The sequence below is a fragment of the Cuculus canorus genome, chromosome 3 (assembly GCF_017976375.1).
Source record: "Cuculus canorus isolate bCucCan1 chromosome 3, bCucCan1.pri, whole genome shotgun sequence".
NCBI classification, from domain to species: Eukaryota; Metazoa; Chordata; class Aves; order Cuculiformes; family Cuculidae; genus Cuculus; species Cuculus canorus.
Window position 1 is genome coordinate 72,536,882 of NC_071403.1, and position 16,842 is coordinate 72,553,723.

A 16,842-nucleotide genomic window follows, 5' to 3' on the forward strand; every position below is an offset into this window, starting at 1 on the left:
TTTCTGAATGTACACTCTGTATCTTGGTTTGTGTAATCGTAACAAATCAAGAATGCACATTGGAGTCTTTTCTAGCTAGTGCTGCTTTTAGCCAATCAGTTTTACACCTGACGCCCTAAGTGTCTTCTATCACCCGCAAAACATTAGCTGAAGACGGAGGAATACTTCTTCCCCTGAGATCCTGTGGGGGTACGTCTACTTTGTTCCCTCCTAGGAAACAGCATACTTGCTTTCAAGCACTTAAAATGTTACATCACAAAAGTGCTTAGACAATTCAAAGTATGGCCGCAACACAACACAAATTAAACAGATAATTTTCACCTATACTCAACAAGTATAGGGCTCAAATTTTTGAAAGACTTCCTTAGATGGTAGCAAGTACACTATCAATGCTTGCTATTCTTCATTTCTGATTCGGTTTCCACAAGTCACGTGTAAACAGTTTGTGGCATGTGAGTGAAAGGTGGAATTGTTGACTTACCTATTTGGTCTTTCTCTTCCAGAGAGAATTTTAGTATTAGCGAGAAAAGACTTAACATGCAGAGACAGAGAGGAACTTTCAACTAATGAAGTGATATTTCCACATATGCACACTTCAGTCCTTGGAAGGAAATCTCAACAAATATAAAATGAATGAGAAATAATACCAAAATAATAGTATAAGCTACATGAACCACAGCTCCCTCTTTTCTTTAATAGCTTTCTCTTATTCCACATCTTGGTCTTCAGCTTGTGTCTTGTTGCTTCAGTACTACCTAGAGAGATAACTGCTGAAGAATTCTTTGCGCACTTCCCAAAGGGGACTGCATCTCAGAAAGCAAACTTTATCTCGATGTCTCAACTCAAGAGAGCAATATCTCCTTTGAGGTGACTTGTCTGATGGACTGAAGCACAGAAATCAGCTGGAACGGAGCATAAGTTAACCTCTTGACATGCATCCAAAAATAAAATGTGCTTGGATGGAAACTTTAACAACTACCTGAAGAGAATTCATTAAAGTCATTGTCAAGAAGAGATAATAGGGAAGCAGTTACATGGTTCCAGTAATAAGCTACTGAATGCTTAAAATGTTATGATAGATGTTTCATGCATTTTAATAGACACAATGCAAAATGTACTAGGTACAAAAGAAGTGTTTTTAATATAAGAAACTGCTCATCAGCGACATGCACTGAGTAGATGTTTTTAACGCTATTAGCTCTTCAAAGAAAAAAAGGACACTGAAAAATGAATTACTATTCTTATGACATTAATGGAGAATAATATTGCAGCTAAGTGCTTGCAAGACTGCTTCATCAAGATTGTTCTTCTGCAATGATGACTCGCTGCACAGAAGTGAAGTAATGATAAAATAGCCCACCTTTTTGAAACAGTCACATAGCTGAAACTAATACACATTTAGATTATATTTTCTACCAGGGATTTATTCCAGACTTAAAGCACTACAAATGTATCAGAATAATTTTAATTTATTTAAAAAGATCTTGGTGCCCCTCCTTTTTTCTTTCTTTCTTTGATTGAAGAAGAGGTAGTCAAGCTTTCCCTAGGCAGCTTGGTTCATCACACCAAATGGAGAAATAGGATCTGATGTGATTCTCACCAAAGCTCATTGCACATTTTTTTAGCGCAGAAGTGGTCTATTCATAGCATCTATTAATAGGAGAGGGACAGACAGAAACTTGGCAAATCACCTCAACATATGCTAGACCTATTGCAATGCTCACTGGTTCTGCCAGTGAGAACAAGACATACCCTTCAAATTTCTCTGAATGTGTATTTCCTCTCTCCCTTATCTCTTACCCGTGTATTTCATCTGGAAAAAGCCTAGATACCAGTTATAGGGTTGGAGCACCTCGTCTGTGAGGACAAGCTGAGAGAGTTGGGGTTGTTCATTCTGGAGAAAAGAAGACTTTGGGAAGACCTTAGAGCAGTCTTCAAGTACTGAAAGGGGTTATAAGAAAGCCGGGGGAGGGGGGTGGGGGGGTGGGACTCTTCATCAGGGAGTGCAGGGATAGGATGAGGAAGAATGGTTTTCGGCTGCAAGAGGGAAGATTTAGATGAGATATTAGGATGAAATGTTTTCCTGTGAGGGTGGTGAGGCACAGGCCTAGGTTGCCCAGAGAAGTTATGGATGCCTCATCCGTGAAGGCATTCAAGGCCTGGTTGGACTGGGCTTTGAGCAACTTGATCCGGTGGAAGGCATCTCTGCCCATGGCAGGGAGTTGGAACTGGGTGTGCTTTGAGGTCACTTCTAAACCAAACCATTCTACGATAGTAAAAACGATGGCTGTCAGCATGTGATGTATTGATCAGAAAAGCAGTATCTTCCTGCAGAGAGATGGCAATTTGTTCGGTTTTCCTTGAAAGGTCTATAGATAAGCACAAAAAAAATTCTCTGCATCTTCTTATTACACTTAAATGCATTCTGAACTATTAAGGATTTTACTATCTTTTTGAAAAGATTTATTTGGAAAAAAATGTTTCTATAATCTGAAAAAAGAACTGTTCGAACTGCAAGAAAGACTGCAGTATTTCTCCATAGAATTCTCTTTTGAAAGCACTTCTAAATGTTTTCCACAAAAAAAACCAAAACAAAAACAAATAAGCATCACAACAGCATTATTTCTTAGAAAGTGAAAGTGCTAAGGAACAAATGAGGAATAAAGTAGAAGCAAAGAAAGGTATTTATAAACTGTGATGGCATTTCCAATTTGAGTAAAAATTTAGAAGCACTAAAAACTAAGGAGTGATTAGTTACTTTATTTTATATTAAAACTGAATGCTAACAATAATTTTCTTTTTTTAAGGAGCTATAGACCAAAATGTCAGTAGACTCTAGTTAATAAGTAAAAAAAATTATTCACCAATCACTACATATGAAATAACTGAGTTAACTAATGATTTATCCTAAGTTGACTCGTTTTGTCAGTTAACTAAGAATTAATTTTTTTGAGAATGTATTGAAATATCAGCTTGTGTAATCTGCTGCTGAGTGGTAATATTCTAATTTTTATAGAATCTGATTACAAAGTTTGGAATGACTGTATAAAAATGAGCTGATGATAGATTTATATATTATTTTTACTAGCAATTTCCTATTTGCTCTGAATAGATGGTAAAAGATAATGATAAAAAGATTAGGAAAAGAAGCTGAAAAATAAGAGAAGAAGTAGTCCACAAGACAAAAGCTGCTGTACTGAATGTTACACCCAAGTTCTGCATCACCTTGCATTCTGCCTTTGATGACAACCACCAACTGATTTTTAGAGAAGGGAGAAAATACTAGAGGATTTTTCCCCCTTTGCTGCCAGCATCTAGCACCTAGCAGTTTACAGACTTTCTGAGCTAAGGCTGCATCTAGATCATTAACTTTAATACCAATGACAACCTTTTATTCTGTTAAAAATAATCTGTTTGGGAACATGAGGTTATTTTTGCCAGGTGAGACTAGAAGTCCAGCAAGCCCAGCACTGTGTTTTCGACAGCAGCTAAGAAAAGCAGAGCCACTCTACAGCAGTTACTGCTCTAACACAGTCACAGCTTCGAGTAACAAATGTATTAGAAACTGCCTTAGCACAAAAAGTCCTTGATGCAGTTCAATTTCATACTACCTATTGATTTATTGACGCTTCTTATGGTATATGACCCTATCTCTAGAAAAATATACTCAAATTCTCTCAGGTATCTTTTTTGTTTCCCCTGATTTGTTTAGCTCCTCTATGTCGGAACACCAACCCATACTTGGATTCCTCCCTGTTGTTGCATTTTTCCCATTTATCTTGAGGAACAGGAACTAAAACCATACGAAGCATTCAAGATGTGGATAAACAATGCAGAACAGCATAATGCTGTTTTCTGTTCTAGTCTTACATCCTTCCCCCATAGCTACCAACATCCCTTGGGATTTCTGGTCACTTCCGTGCACTGAACAGTTTTATAAGAGCTATCTACAATGACTGCACAATTTCTTCAGCTCAGTGCTAACAGACTCCACTGTTGCACTTGCATGATTAAGGTTAATAATTCTAGTATGAATTACTTAGCACATATTGATATTTAATTCCACCTACTATTCTACTATCCAGTCATTCAGCATTTTGAAACCCTTCAGAAAACCATCATACGCAAAGTTTCTTTTAATAATCTCATTGCATCTGCAAATGCTCTTGTCTCAGTGTTCCTCTTCATGTTAATCATTTAGGAATATGTCAGTTGAGATTTCTGTGGGACCAGTTGACAGCAGAGCTTTACTGTGTAATGATGCCACTGCAGCCCCGTTCATTAATATGAATGACATTATAGCAACAATTATATTTTCTTCAAGAAGAAAATAGTACTCAGTAGCTTCACAACCACTGATTAGAAGATCCTTCCTCAATATCCTCACACGATTAGACTGCAACACCCACTTTCTATCATGAAAAAAATGGTGAGGATAATTTAAATCACCAGTCCTGAAATGTGATTAAGTCATCTTGCTTTTCAAAAACTAAATGAGAAAAACATAAAAGTAAAATAGGAGAAATTTAGGACCTGCTATACATGAAAAACTGAATTTCTATTGGTTCTTCCCATTAAAATAGTAGAAAGGCCCATCCTACTTCTGAAAAAGTCTTTTACTGAAGGATTTCGTAAGAGCAGTATGAGCCAGACAGACACAATTTCCCTTGAGTATAAATGACAATTTATTAATTCATGACAATCTATTCTTATAGATCCAGCACATCCCAGAGGCTGCTTTGTCCCTGTGGGTAGAAAGAGAGATTAAGTGCTTGCAGCAATCTTTCCTTTCCCATCATCTGAGTCTTCTTATCATACTTGGTACTTTGGAGGGTCTCCCACTCCCTGTTTCCTTTCACGAGTTCAGGCTGAGGGTTCAGAGGGAACGTGAGTCAACTCCATAACATGCCCTTGGGCTTTACTGGTAATACCTTGGGGCACATCAATGCTCAGAGTAAGCTGATACATGACCACATCATAGCCCTCACTCTTACAGCCTCATATATATGCTAAATTGAGAACTATCTATACCTGGATTTTTAAAATCAATTTATGCACTGAAATATCACTGCTGGAAAGTATACTGCTTTTAGGCAATATTAAAGCAGTTTATTTATCTGGTAATGCCAAAAAAGCAACTTTTTATCTGAATGCACACAACTATTTTTTCACCACCAATTGGGGCAATGATTATATTATGATTTTTAAAATTCACTTAAATAACCATATGTTTAAGCTTTTATTGTTGCCTTTTTCAGTGTGTTTGGCTATTGCAGAGCACACTACTGAACCTTGAGAAAGCCATAGATATACTATTACTATGTATTTGATTATTGAAGCCCTCGTTCTATCAGCTATATCTTTGAAATTCCATAAGTAGTATGGGGGACTCAAAAAGAGAAAAATAAGATGGATGAAAAGAGTGAAAAGAAACAAAAGAAGCATACACACAAAAAAAGAACATCTGTTTTCTAGTAAGAGAACTTGAAATGATATTTTATTGACAGCCTGCCAGAAGACTAATGGCAATTTTCCCCTCTGCTAGCTAAGAAAAAGAAAACACAGATGAGGTTTTATAAGCAGCAAGTAGAATGCAGGCACAGAAATAAACTTTATTGCTGTCCTTCTTGCAGGCTGGAAGCACTGATAGAGGAAAGCCTTCAAGGACAGCTGCTGGGAACTGAAGGCTTTTTCAGTAGGGAGAAGGTAAATATGACAGACCCTTAAATGGTCAGCCAGCAAACCTAAAGCCCTTATTTTCACTTCAGTGAAGGTCTGAGCTTTTGTTTGGTATGTTAATACAATAATTCTCTCCCATGTCTCAGCTAGGAAGGTTCAGGCCTGAGCTGGATAGGAATTTATGGGTGTCTCACCATGGGCACTGGCAAACTACGTATAAAGAAGGTTTACACTGGATATTAGGAAATATTACTTCACTGAAAGGATTGTGAAGCATGGGAACCAAGTGCCCAGGTTCAGTCACTCTCCCTAGATGTATTTAAAAGACATGTAGATGTGGCACTTAGGGACACAGTTTAGAGGTGGACTTGGCTGTGTTAGGTTAAACGTTGGACTTGGAGATCCTAAAAGTCTTTTCAAACCTAAACAATTTTGTGATCCTGTGTGCAAGACTTTTCTCAACATTTCTTTACACTTAATTAGTTTATTGAAATTTTCCTGTATCCTTTATTAGTTCAAGTTGCTTTTTTTTTTTTTTTCCTCTCAACAATTATGACTGGATAGGGAAGGGGTGAAAACAGCTGCCTTTTAGCTAACTTGAGGATTTTCCTTCACAATTTCTGTGTTTACCTAAGCAGATATTTTAGCTGAGAAATCAGTATATCACAAGACTGATTCATTTTAATCACCTCTTAAAGGGGAGAACTCACATTCAGAATATACTTTCACTTCTACTTTCTCAGAATCCTCTCTCAAGCCAAGCTACAACCATATGAAATTTCACAAAGAGCCAGAACACAAAACAGCTTACAAACCTTTGTTATCTCATGTGAATGGTCAAAAAGAACAGCATCCCCCCAGCTGGCATCTCCTAACATGTACCTTCTTCTTGATACTCAATAGCTTTTCCTTAAGCTTAAACCTTCCTAAAATTGGGCCTCAGACAATTCCTAGATTCACCTTACAGCTTATTTTAGGAGCCAAGTTCAGGAGAGAAGGAAAATAGTTGTGATGTGAATATAACTGAAGTTGCAGACATTTACCCAGAAATCCCTCCAACATTTCCCTTCTGATGCCTGAAATACCTTATTTAACTGATGCAGATCAAGCATTCCATATCTCAAAAAGCAATATTTCTGCCTTTCTTTCAATAATATATGTTTTCCGAGAATGTACTTCCTTAGATGTAGGCCAGGTGAATTTGGGACAGTGTAAGCTGGCACTGCTGAAAGAAGCAACCCTCTCTTTTCTACCAGAGGTTGTTTTTCTCCAGTTTCTGCACCATTCCTTCCTCCTCTCCTGTTTTATTCTACAGCAGATGATGTCATGTAATAAAACTGCTCCGAAAACTGCACTGGGTTAAAAAGAACTATTTTGTTAATGGGTCATTTCTTCAACCAAATTCTGCACAGGGATACTTGGCCATTTGAGCTGGCAGCAAAGCAATAAGAAATGCAAAAGCAGGATCAGCAGACAGGAAAGGGGTTAGAACAACACAATTTTAAAATAAATGACAAACTTTTGAAGAGACAGGTGAAATTCTGCAGCACAAATCTCAAATAATGGTACACAGAGCATGTGAACCATGATCAGCATTGGTTCTACTGGATCCCTTTGTCTTCTCAGCTAAGTCACCGTTCAAGGAGTAGAGGTGGTTTTCACATAAATGGAGCATTAACATCTATCGGTATCTTGGAAATGTCTGCTGCATATTCCTAACTTTGCATTCAAAAAGCCAAGTCGCACACCTCGCCAGAAGTGCTCCCAAGGAGCAGAAAGGAGGTTACAAGTGAGGGGAATCGGCTACTGCTTTTCTCCAGAGCAGGTGGGTAAGTAGACAGCAGGACAGAATAATCTAATTTAAGCAGCTGTAATGTGCACATCTTTAGAATTGTGACACTTTAACAGAACAGACATAGAAAACAGGAAAAGATATTACAGATTGCAGGGAAAAATACAGAATAGAAACAGAGAGAGAGACAACAAAATGAAATAATAAGAAGAACGAATATAGAATGTGGATGAAGTACTAGGTAGACACAGAGGAGGGGTGCGTGAAAACCTGAGAAGCGAATGGAAGGACAAACAGAAAAACCTCAAAGCCTAGAAAATAGTTTCTAATTAGGAAAGGTGGGCAACCAGCTAGCAAAGCTGGTCAATACATTCCCTGAGGAATAATATCTATGTGTATACTGCCACAGTACTCTCTGCTTCCTAATGTTCTGCAGTTCACATTAATTTCTTAAGATAGTCTTATATTTGAGTAGAAGTTAATTCAGTGGGATTACTCTATGAATTGCTGCTTACAGAAGCAAAACTGCACCACAGAACCAACCTAAATCACTCCCACTCCAATGTGTGCCATGAGTTGAACAATTTTTCACAAGCAACCTTCAAAAAAAGTATAATCCTGTATCTTTTCATATTGAACAAATATATCTGATTCAGAAATGAAACCCACCTATGTACTAGTTAACATTATTATTTGTGGAATGTATCAATTAATAAATATCCTATGGTCCTACTCTGCTGACTCATATAAAAATGTAGACAATTTATTTTCAGAAATTCTAATAATGCAAAAAAAACCCAAAAACACAGAATAAAAAAAAAAAAAACAAACCCAAAATAACATGTAAGACTGTGAAAAAACCTGTATTGTACATAAACCACAGCACCCTCTAGAGTTACAGGCACCTGGAATTTCTCAGATGCTAGTGTTTGGGAAGCATTAAAATAGAAAAATTAAAAAGGAATTTAAATTAAGATAGTAGCCCTTACCATTGCAGCAGTGAAACATACGGAAATATAGCCCACCTTTGTTTGTTAACAAGCCATTCAAAAGCTCTTATGGATCTGCCATGTCAATTTTATGGAATGAAGTCCTGTCTTTAAGAAATACTAGGGGAAAAAATCCGTTCCATTAAATAGGTTTCACTGCTTTTTATAATTTATGCTTTACAGTCTGTAAACTGAAAATACTTTGAGCAACCTGATTCAGTGGGATGTGTCCCTGTCCGTGGCAGGGGTTGGGAATTGGATGGGCTTTAAGATCCCTTCTACCCAAACCGTCCTGTGATTCTAATTAAAAAGGTAACAGTTACTTCCTTCTCTGAAAGGGAGAAATGTATTTATTTTATTTTATTTGCAATTTCACTTATTAGCACTTTCACTTTGGCAATCAGTATCAATTTTGTATATAACATAAGAGGTGTAGAGCCATACATTTACAGTTCTTTTTATAGAATGATTAGTCTCAAGAAAGCTGCTCATTCCTGCTATTTGAATCAACATCCTTCACCTCAGACTTATTTTTAAATGAATCCCTCACACTATGAAAACTAATACTGAAAATATAGCAACCATTTCTGTTCATAACAGAAGTTTTCCCCTTTCTCCTGATGTCAGCCTCACCACTGACCTACACGCACCTGCAGTTTAAAAGGACCATTTATTTCACTGCCTGATAGATGACTTTGTTTTGTAAACTTGCAGGTCTCAAGAACACAATGAAATGTTCTTCAGGTGGTGAGTGTTCTTCAAGGGTGACGAGTCACTGGCACAGGCTGCCCAGAGAAGTCGTTGATGCTCCTTCCCTGGAGGTGTTCAAGGCCACGTTGCATAAGACTTTGAGCAACCTGATCCAGTGAAAGGTGTCCCTGCCTATGGCAGGGGGGTTGAAACTGCATGGACTTGGAAGTCCCTTCCAACCCAGCCAACACAACCCATTCTATGAAGTGAATTCAGGATGTACAAACCCCAGATTTCAGCAATCATATTTTCTGATTGATGTGAGACAGAATTTCTAGTGCTGTAACGTTTTATAAACGTACCAATATTCTACTCCAGCACAAAATAAGAAGAGTTTGACTTTAGCACACCACTCAGATCCACAGAAATGGCATGAACAGTCTCCATAATATTGTTTCTGAGACACTTAAGCTCACTAGCCACCTGACATCTGATTAACAGTTGAAACTTTAAAAAAAAAGTCTGATTCAAACAAGGAAGACCGCAAAATGCCACCTCTTCTGCCACACAGGGTAACAGCTAAAGGCAAAGGAATGTTAAAGTGTAGAACAAATTGGTACCAAAACCTCATCCCTGACTCGCCAAGCGCTGGTAGTTTGATCTGCAGTGAGCAACAGACAAGTTTCAGGCTGCACTCAAGGGAAAACAGGAGGAGAAGGCAGGATATTTTATTCTTTTGGTTTGTAACTCACTGTATGAAATAAGGTGTTTCCATTCTTATTTTCCTTTTTTCTCTCAAAAGAAAAAAAAAAAACAAATGTTTTGTTTATGTTTGGTTTTACCTTTTTCTTTAAAGCACTCTCTCCACATTCAAACCAGATGGCTTCATCCTGATCTTAACTCTGTTGGTAGCCTAGCTATAATAAATAGTATTTCAGTACCAACAACGAAATCATGTGAAGATGACCAATTTCAAAGCAGCAAAAAAGAGAAGAACTGAAAATCAGTTTTTCAAACATGAAAACCAGATTTGCTTCTACCAACATAAAATCAGGATTGATATGCATGCATCTCTGAGCAGACCCCAAAAGAGAGATGCTGAACTCTCATACTGGTTAGCAAATTAAGACTCAAGTTCCGGATGCTGTTGCTCTGAAACCAATTTTTTTGTGTTCCACTAAAATTCATTATACTGCCTAAAATAGTAGTATCTTCTAAGGAATGCTTAGAGCAATCATTCTTCGTGGTCTTAAAACTGAACTGTAGAAATTGCTGATGAAACTTTGCTGATGAGGACTGCAGCAAGTGCTGATAAGAAAGCAGTGGGGTACTTACCGTACAGCAAGCTTGCAAACATCTGCTCTGTACACAAGCACCAAAGGGAGAGGAAACTACTCATGAAAGTTCAGTTCTAATAACAAAAAGGCTATGAACAAACTGGAAAGGAAAACAACTTATGAGTATTTGATACCAAAGAAATTTTATAGAGAGGTTATGCTTCTCCTGTACGAGACCCAAAAAGTACTCAGAATGGTTATTCAAATCAGTATGTGCATTTCTCCTGTTTACAATCCTGTAACTGAAAGCTTCTTACTTACTGTGTATTTGCAGGTTCTCTTCTGATCCAAAACTTGCTTAAAAATGGAAGGTAGAAATCATTTTAATTTACTTTTGACACCTCATTTTGTCCAAAAGAGATTAAAAACCCAAGCACCTATTGTTCTGTGGCTTTATTACTGGTTTGGGGTTTTTTTTCAGTAATTTCCTTTTCAGAAGGACTCCTTAATTTTATTACAAAACTTAAGAAAAGTGGAATATTGCTTTTCCTAGTGAAAAAGCAATTCACCAGCAGCAGACAAACTAATTCAATTTCTGCTCAAAAAAAATGGTCTTATATTTGGAAAACTTTTCCTACTTGTGACTTCATCATGAGGAAAAATAGTGTCCTTGGACAGCTTAACTAAATGTGTCTGAGATTTTTTTCCATGATCTTATATACATTTTGGCAATGGACATATTTGGCAATAGGAAATATTTGTTTTTATAAGTGAAGAATGTAATTTCCTATCTATCTATTTATTTATTCTATACGAGGACACTATCTTTATGCTGTGGTATTTGCAAGAATTTCCTTTACTGTATGGAACTGTCTGCCTGGATTAAACCTAGATTAAAAGTTTGCTCCAAGAAAATCTTGCTTTTTCAATATAAAACTGCATTGATATTTTGTGAAGTCATTCATTGCAAAATCTGTTAGTGATGACACATTAGAAACAACTGCAGTTCCCTGTTTTCCTTTTAGACCATGAAACAGTTCCCTGTTTTTCTTTGTAGACTGTAATACTACTATGGGACCTTACTTTAATGTCTTTTGGGAAATTACTAACAGCTCCAAGTTCTACCTACACAGTCTGCTGTTTAGCTTTCTCTCTGTTTGCATAAAGCCAGTCCTCTGGCCCACAAAATCTGTTATGAAGGGAAAGTAAAACCAACCCAAAACTCAAATCTACCATACTTACTATCAATAATGTTGGTGACACCATTCAGTATATCCATAGACTCAAAATAAAATCACAGTCCTTTTTCTCCTTTCTGAATATAGCCTCTTAATCCAAATAATATCAGAGAAGTTAAAATTTAGTCCATTCATCTGGCAACTGTTTTTCCCTCTGTTTCATAAACATGCACATCACAGAGAAAAATTTTTCAATTTAACATTTCTTATGTGATTAGAGTGTAAAAAATCATCATAAATATATGATTCTTCTCAAACTTAATAATGTCCTTATTGTAATGTATGTTATTTTCCATAAAACAGAGATTTTAGCAAAACCAGTTGTATTGTAAGCAGCTGGTTAATACAGTTAATTGTCTAGAACTAGCAAATAGAAATTTGTGTAACACAATTATGTTCCAACAGTCACACCACAAGTTTAAGGTCAAATATCAAGAAAATAAGAAGGAGGATGCAAAGGAAAATATGTGACAGCTTATCAGAAATGTCAGTTCAAAAATACTGTGTCTACTGTCAAATAGAATAGCTTATCTAGAATAACACAGTACTACAGGTACCACGTCCTCTATGTATCTTTACAACCTGTAGAATATTCTAGTTAAAAGTTATATCCTATGGGAAAGAAAAAAAAATACACACTGGAGTATATGATGACTTTTTACACAATTATAATTAATCATCACATGTCATTAATAAACGATCAAGTGCTTGCAAGCTGTCCACAATCTTTTGCATATTTTATAATGGTGGAATAACATTTTAAAAAGTTTGAATAGGCACTTACTGGAATTACAGTTAATCCTGATACAGTCTAGATGGGGAAGAATAGATGAAAAATGAAAATTTATCCTTCAAGGTAATAGCTGCAGACATCCAATAAAATCACAGCCCACCCTTCCGGGGACAGACACATGCAAATATGGCCACTCCAGATCAGGTTTGCATACTGTTATAACCCAGATATACTGCGATAGATCTTTATAAATAGAAACGACAAATAGGGTAAAAATGGCCAATTTCAAACAAAGCTACATGGTGACAAATCTAAGCGCAAAAATCAAGACTCAATGTCAAAGATGCTTCACTGCGGCAGGCTGCAGCTTCCTCCCCATCTGTGAAAGAACAGGTAATTCGATTTAATGCAATTATAAAGTGCTCCGTCACAATGGGGCGCAGAGCAAGCCCAGCCACAACCAGACATCTTGGACAATGCGTGTATAGTATACCTCAAAGGCAGAGTTTCCAAACTACGGTGGGAAATACAAAGCTCATTTCCCAGGTCTACAAATAGGGGTTTGTATTTTCTTAATGTATAGACTTAGGAAAGGAACACTGAGTATATTTAAAGCTACATTAGTATATAGAAAACAAGTACATATTAGTTAGCACTGGGGATTACCACATACGGTGTATTTTCAGATTATTTCCTTATCTGACTTGGGAAAAGAAAGGCAAGGGAAAGGAGAAAACAAAAAGATAAGAAACAAAGACAAAGAGGAAAGGAAAAAAAGAGGGGTGTTTGGGGAGTTAAAAATATTGCTAAGGCCTGAGTTATTGATTTTCTTGAACTACAGAAATAGTAAAAATGGACAGAGGGTAGTGTTTTTTATAGAAAGAGAAGGGCCTGATTTGTAGCGGGATCCTATGCTGGGCTGTCCACATTTCTTACTGCAAAAAAACAACACCCTGCACCAAGCTATTCTGTTTGTACGGCTACTCCTGGTTTGTACCTTTGAGGAACATATATACCATCAAACCTAGATTTTGTTTCCATATAGCTGAGTTTGCCATGTGTCGTCAACCGCATCAGAAAAGTGGTCGCAAACAGCCGGGGAGCAGCACCGCACAGCCCTTACAGAACGTGCTGTGGGCGCTCAACCCGCCACGAGACGGGGATCAAGAGAGCAGCTCTGGCTCCCAGAGGGAATTGCAGCCCCGGGGCGGCATTCCAGCCAGGAGTGCCTTAATCAAGGGAAACAGAACAGGTTCTTGTCCAGTTTCTCACCCTCCATGCTTTCTGAAAATCATTTTATGAGCAATTAAAACAATAAAATTCTTAACTCCCTTTAAAAATATTCATTCCTTTTAAAAACAGAAATTCCATTTAAAAATTGCCATTCCACTGAATAGGAATGACTGCACTGAATGTGTGTTTTCCTGACTGTACTTCAGTTCTCTTTCAGGTCCGGGTTTTATTCATAAGGACAACAGAAGTGCTGTAATTTATTTATTTTTTTAACTGGAGGAAACCTTATCTTAACATTTTGTCCCTCATTTTGCAAAGCAGGAAAAAACAAATTTTGTGGGTATTTCTGTAAAAGGGCTTGTGCCTCTGGTGTTCACACGGCTGTTTGCTGAGGGCCGCAGTCTTTGGGCATTGAAGGGTTGTGTTTATCGTTCGATACTACAAAAACACCACTACAGAACTGTTTAAAGAAGAGGAGATGGATTTACTATAGGTTTGACACCTAAAAAAAGGAGACTGAGAAATCCACCAGTGGGAATACATAATTGCAACACTTTCAGTGTCAGAACTAGAAATTCTTGGATACATTTGCATGTTGTACATTAATTGGTGGAGGTAAGAATGAACTGACCTACATATGCATCATTTCTGCTTGCATATTTAAATTGTGGAATTGCTGCTGTGTAGAAGTTGTGGAGGGAGATCAATCTTCCAGAATGAAGAAGAATAATTTAGCCCAAAAATACCACTGATGAACCAGTCTTCTCTTTTTAGAACACACAATAGTATGAAAATATTGTGATGAATTATGTTAAGACTATAAAAGATACAAAATGCAGAAGAAAACAAAATGAAGTATAATAATGGGCATGTATTGGTGTGTGTATGTACATACGCAAATGTTGCATTGACATGTGTTTATATATCATTTTAATTTACTTTTAATGTTTAAACAGGCTGTTTCATAAATGTTTGCAAGCAAAAAGAAAGATGTAGATAAAATGTTAATTTTTTGGAGGAAGAATTTGTTACCTAGGTTGACCGTTAATTTAACCCGTCCTGCATCCAACTCTAAACGAAGGGTGTCTGCAGATTCCCTAGAAGTTGTTGCCATTAAAATGCCATAAGCTCGCTGAGACCGGAACCGTAAGGAAACATCTTCAGCCTCTGTATGCATCACGACAGGGAGTTGTATTTTCATAAACATACTTCCATCATAGCTTAAAATTGTTGCTTCTGAAAACATAAAGGAGAAAAATCAGTTATTACAGAATTACATTGTGTTGTCTGAAACTGCTTCAAGAGAAGATAGTAAATATAGGACAGAAAGAATTACACATCACAACTATCACTGGGAAACATAAGCAAGGTTCAATCTGGGCTTTTGATTGGGTTTGTTGGTTTTTTTTTTCCCTAAGTGGTGTATTTTGGTGCTTTTAAAAGAAATTTAATTGTCCCTTTAATGAACCAGCCCTTCACATATGTGTCTTCAAGCAGATGGGTAAGATCACATGTGAAAAAATGCTTGCAAGACCAGGCGTGTACTACTCAAAATAGGTCAAAGCCAGTAAAAGCTATCAGGTAAACCTTAAAGCCTATTAAAAGGTCATGTCTGACTATCATTTCCTTAGATAATTGCCTTAGGATACTTTATCTACTACCACAGTTATAATTATCATCAAGTTAGCAAAAAGCTGCCTGAAAGGGGTAAATATCCCCAGCATGCTTTGGACGTAGCAGATTGCTTCATGACCACAATGACTGTGGTACAGTAGAATTAAAAAGCCTACGTATAAGCATTATGACAGCCTCAACAAGAGGATTGAGACTGGACTTGGCATATTGAGGGTAAGATAACAAACCCCTCAAGACAAGTAAATAACTGTCACTTTCAGAGATGACAGAAAACCCTCCTGGTGAGTAGATCTGGCTCACTGTGGTCATAGCCTGTTAGACCCCAGAGCAACCAGCCACAAGTTGTCTTTTCCCAATCTCCAGACTGGTAACAAGAAAAGAAACGCAAAGACTGCATTTCTGCTCACAGAGATACACAGTAGTTCCTAGAAAGCAAAGAATGCATCTGTGAACAACCTGATCCAGTGGAAGGTGCCTCTTTCCATTGCAGGAGGATCGGTACTGGTAATCCTTAAGGTCCTTTCCAACCCAAACCATTCTATGATTCTATAATCTGTTCCTGAGATGTACTATGAAGTTCTTTTTTTGCAGGACAATCAAGTGTTGTGGCCAGTGGACTAATACAGGCTTTGGAAATGGCTCGTAGCTCCATGGGCAGTGGCACATTGTGGTGGAAGAAATGGTGAAGGAGTAACATCCTTTACTACAAGCCAATAGTGAGCAGGAATTCCAGAAGGCTATGCAGTAACATACATAACTAACCATAACTAAAACCACTACATGAATGGCAAAATACACTATCTGAACATGGCCCAATTTATGTACATGTGATTGCCTGCGACTGATTCATTAGAGACCACCTCACTTCTTCCATGTTTCCTACATTTCTAACCCACTGAAAAAGTCTAAGTTTTGAAAACTACTGAAGTGTTAGATGATGAGCTAAACGGCATGCTACAGAACATTTTCTTAGAAAAGATGTAATCCGGAGGGCACCTCAACATACTGAAAGAACATCAGCTACTTGCCCAATAACAGGTCAAAAGAGCAATGAGCAGGAAGAGAAGACAGCAGAGAATACCTGAGGGAAGCTTCTCTGTGCTTCAATTTGCTGCAGAAAAAATGGAGACACTTACCTACTATAACAAAGCTATATTGTACAATATTTTTTTCAAGGACTGATCCTGCTGACGCTATATTTAATCAGTATTTTAACTAAAACAGTGCAAGAATATTTTTTTAAACATCAATACTCATGAGAGTTTGTAAAGACCATTTCCATTGCATATCTTGGGTACTGTTAAAGACAGATAAGCTCTTCAAGAATTCCAGCCCATACAGTCCACGCAAGAACAAGATTTTCCACTGTAACTCTGTGAGCATATTGGAAGCAAAAATTATAGATGGTATATTTATTACTTTTTTTCAAACTTCCCCTATGCAAATTTGAAGAAAAGAGTTTGATACTGGAAAAAAAAGGATTACTAATACAGGTGTGAAAGTTATTAGATGTAACAGGTTAAAAGAATGCATTTCCAGGTGTATGGTTTCTAACCATGCAGGTAATAATGTTTTC

The 16,842-nt window shown here is 37.2% G+C and overlaps 1 protein-coding gene across 26 annotated transcripts in view; it reads right to left on the bottom strand.

Moving 5' to 3' along the window:
* NRXN1 (neurexin 1) overlaps positions 1–16,842 on the bottom strand; it is a 771,544-nt gene that overhangs the window by 437,981 nt on the left and 316,721 nt on the right. For 18 of the 26 annotated variants that reach the window (XM_054061836.1, XM_054061828.1, XM_054061847.1 and 15 more), the window contains 2 exons: positions 14,664–14,867; positions 12,450–12,476 (listed from right to left, as the gene is read on the bottom strand). In XM_054061836.1, coding sequence (XP_053917811.1) covers positions 12,450–12,476; positions 14,664–14,867 — 231 coding nt within the window. The remainder of the gene's footprint in view (positions 1–12,449; positions 12,477–14,663; positions 14,868–16,842) is intronic. The other 8 variants (XM_054061852.1, XM_054061851.1, XM_054061849.1 and 5 more) reach the window with 1 other exon arrangement.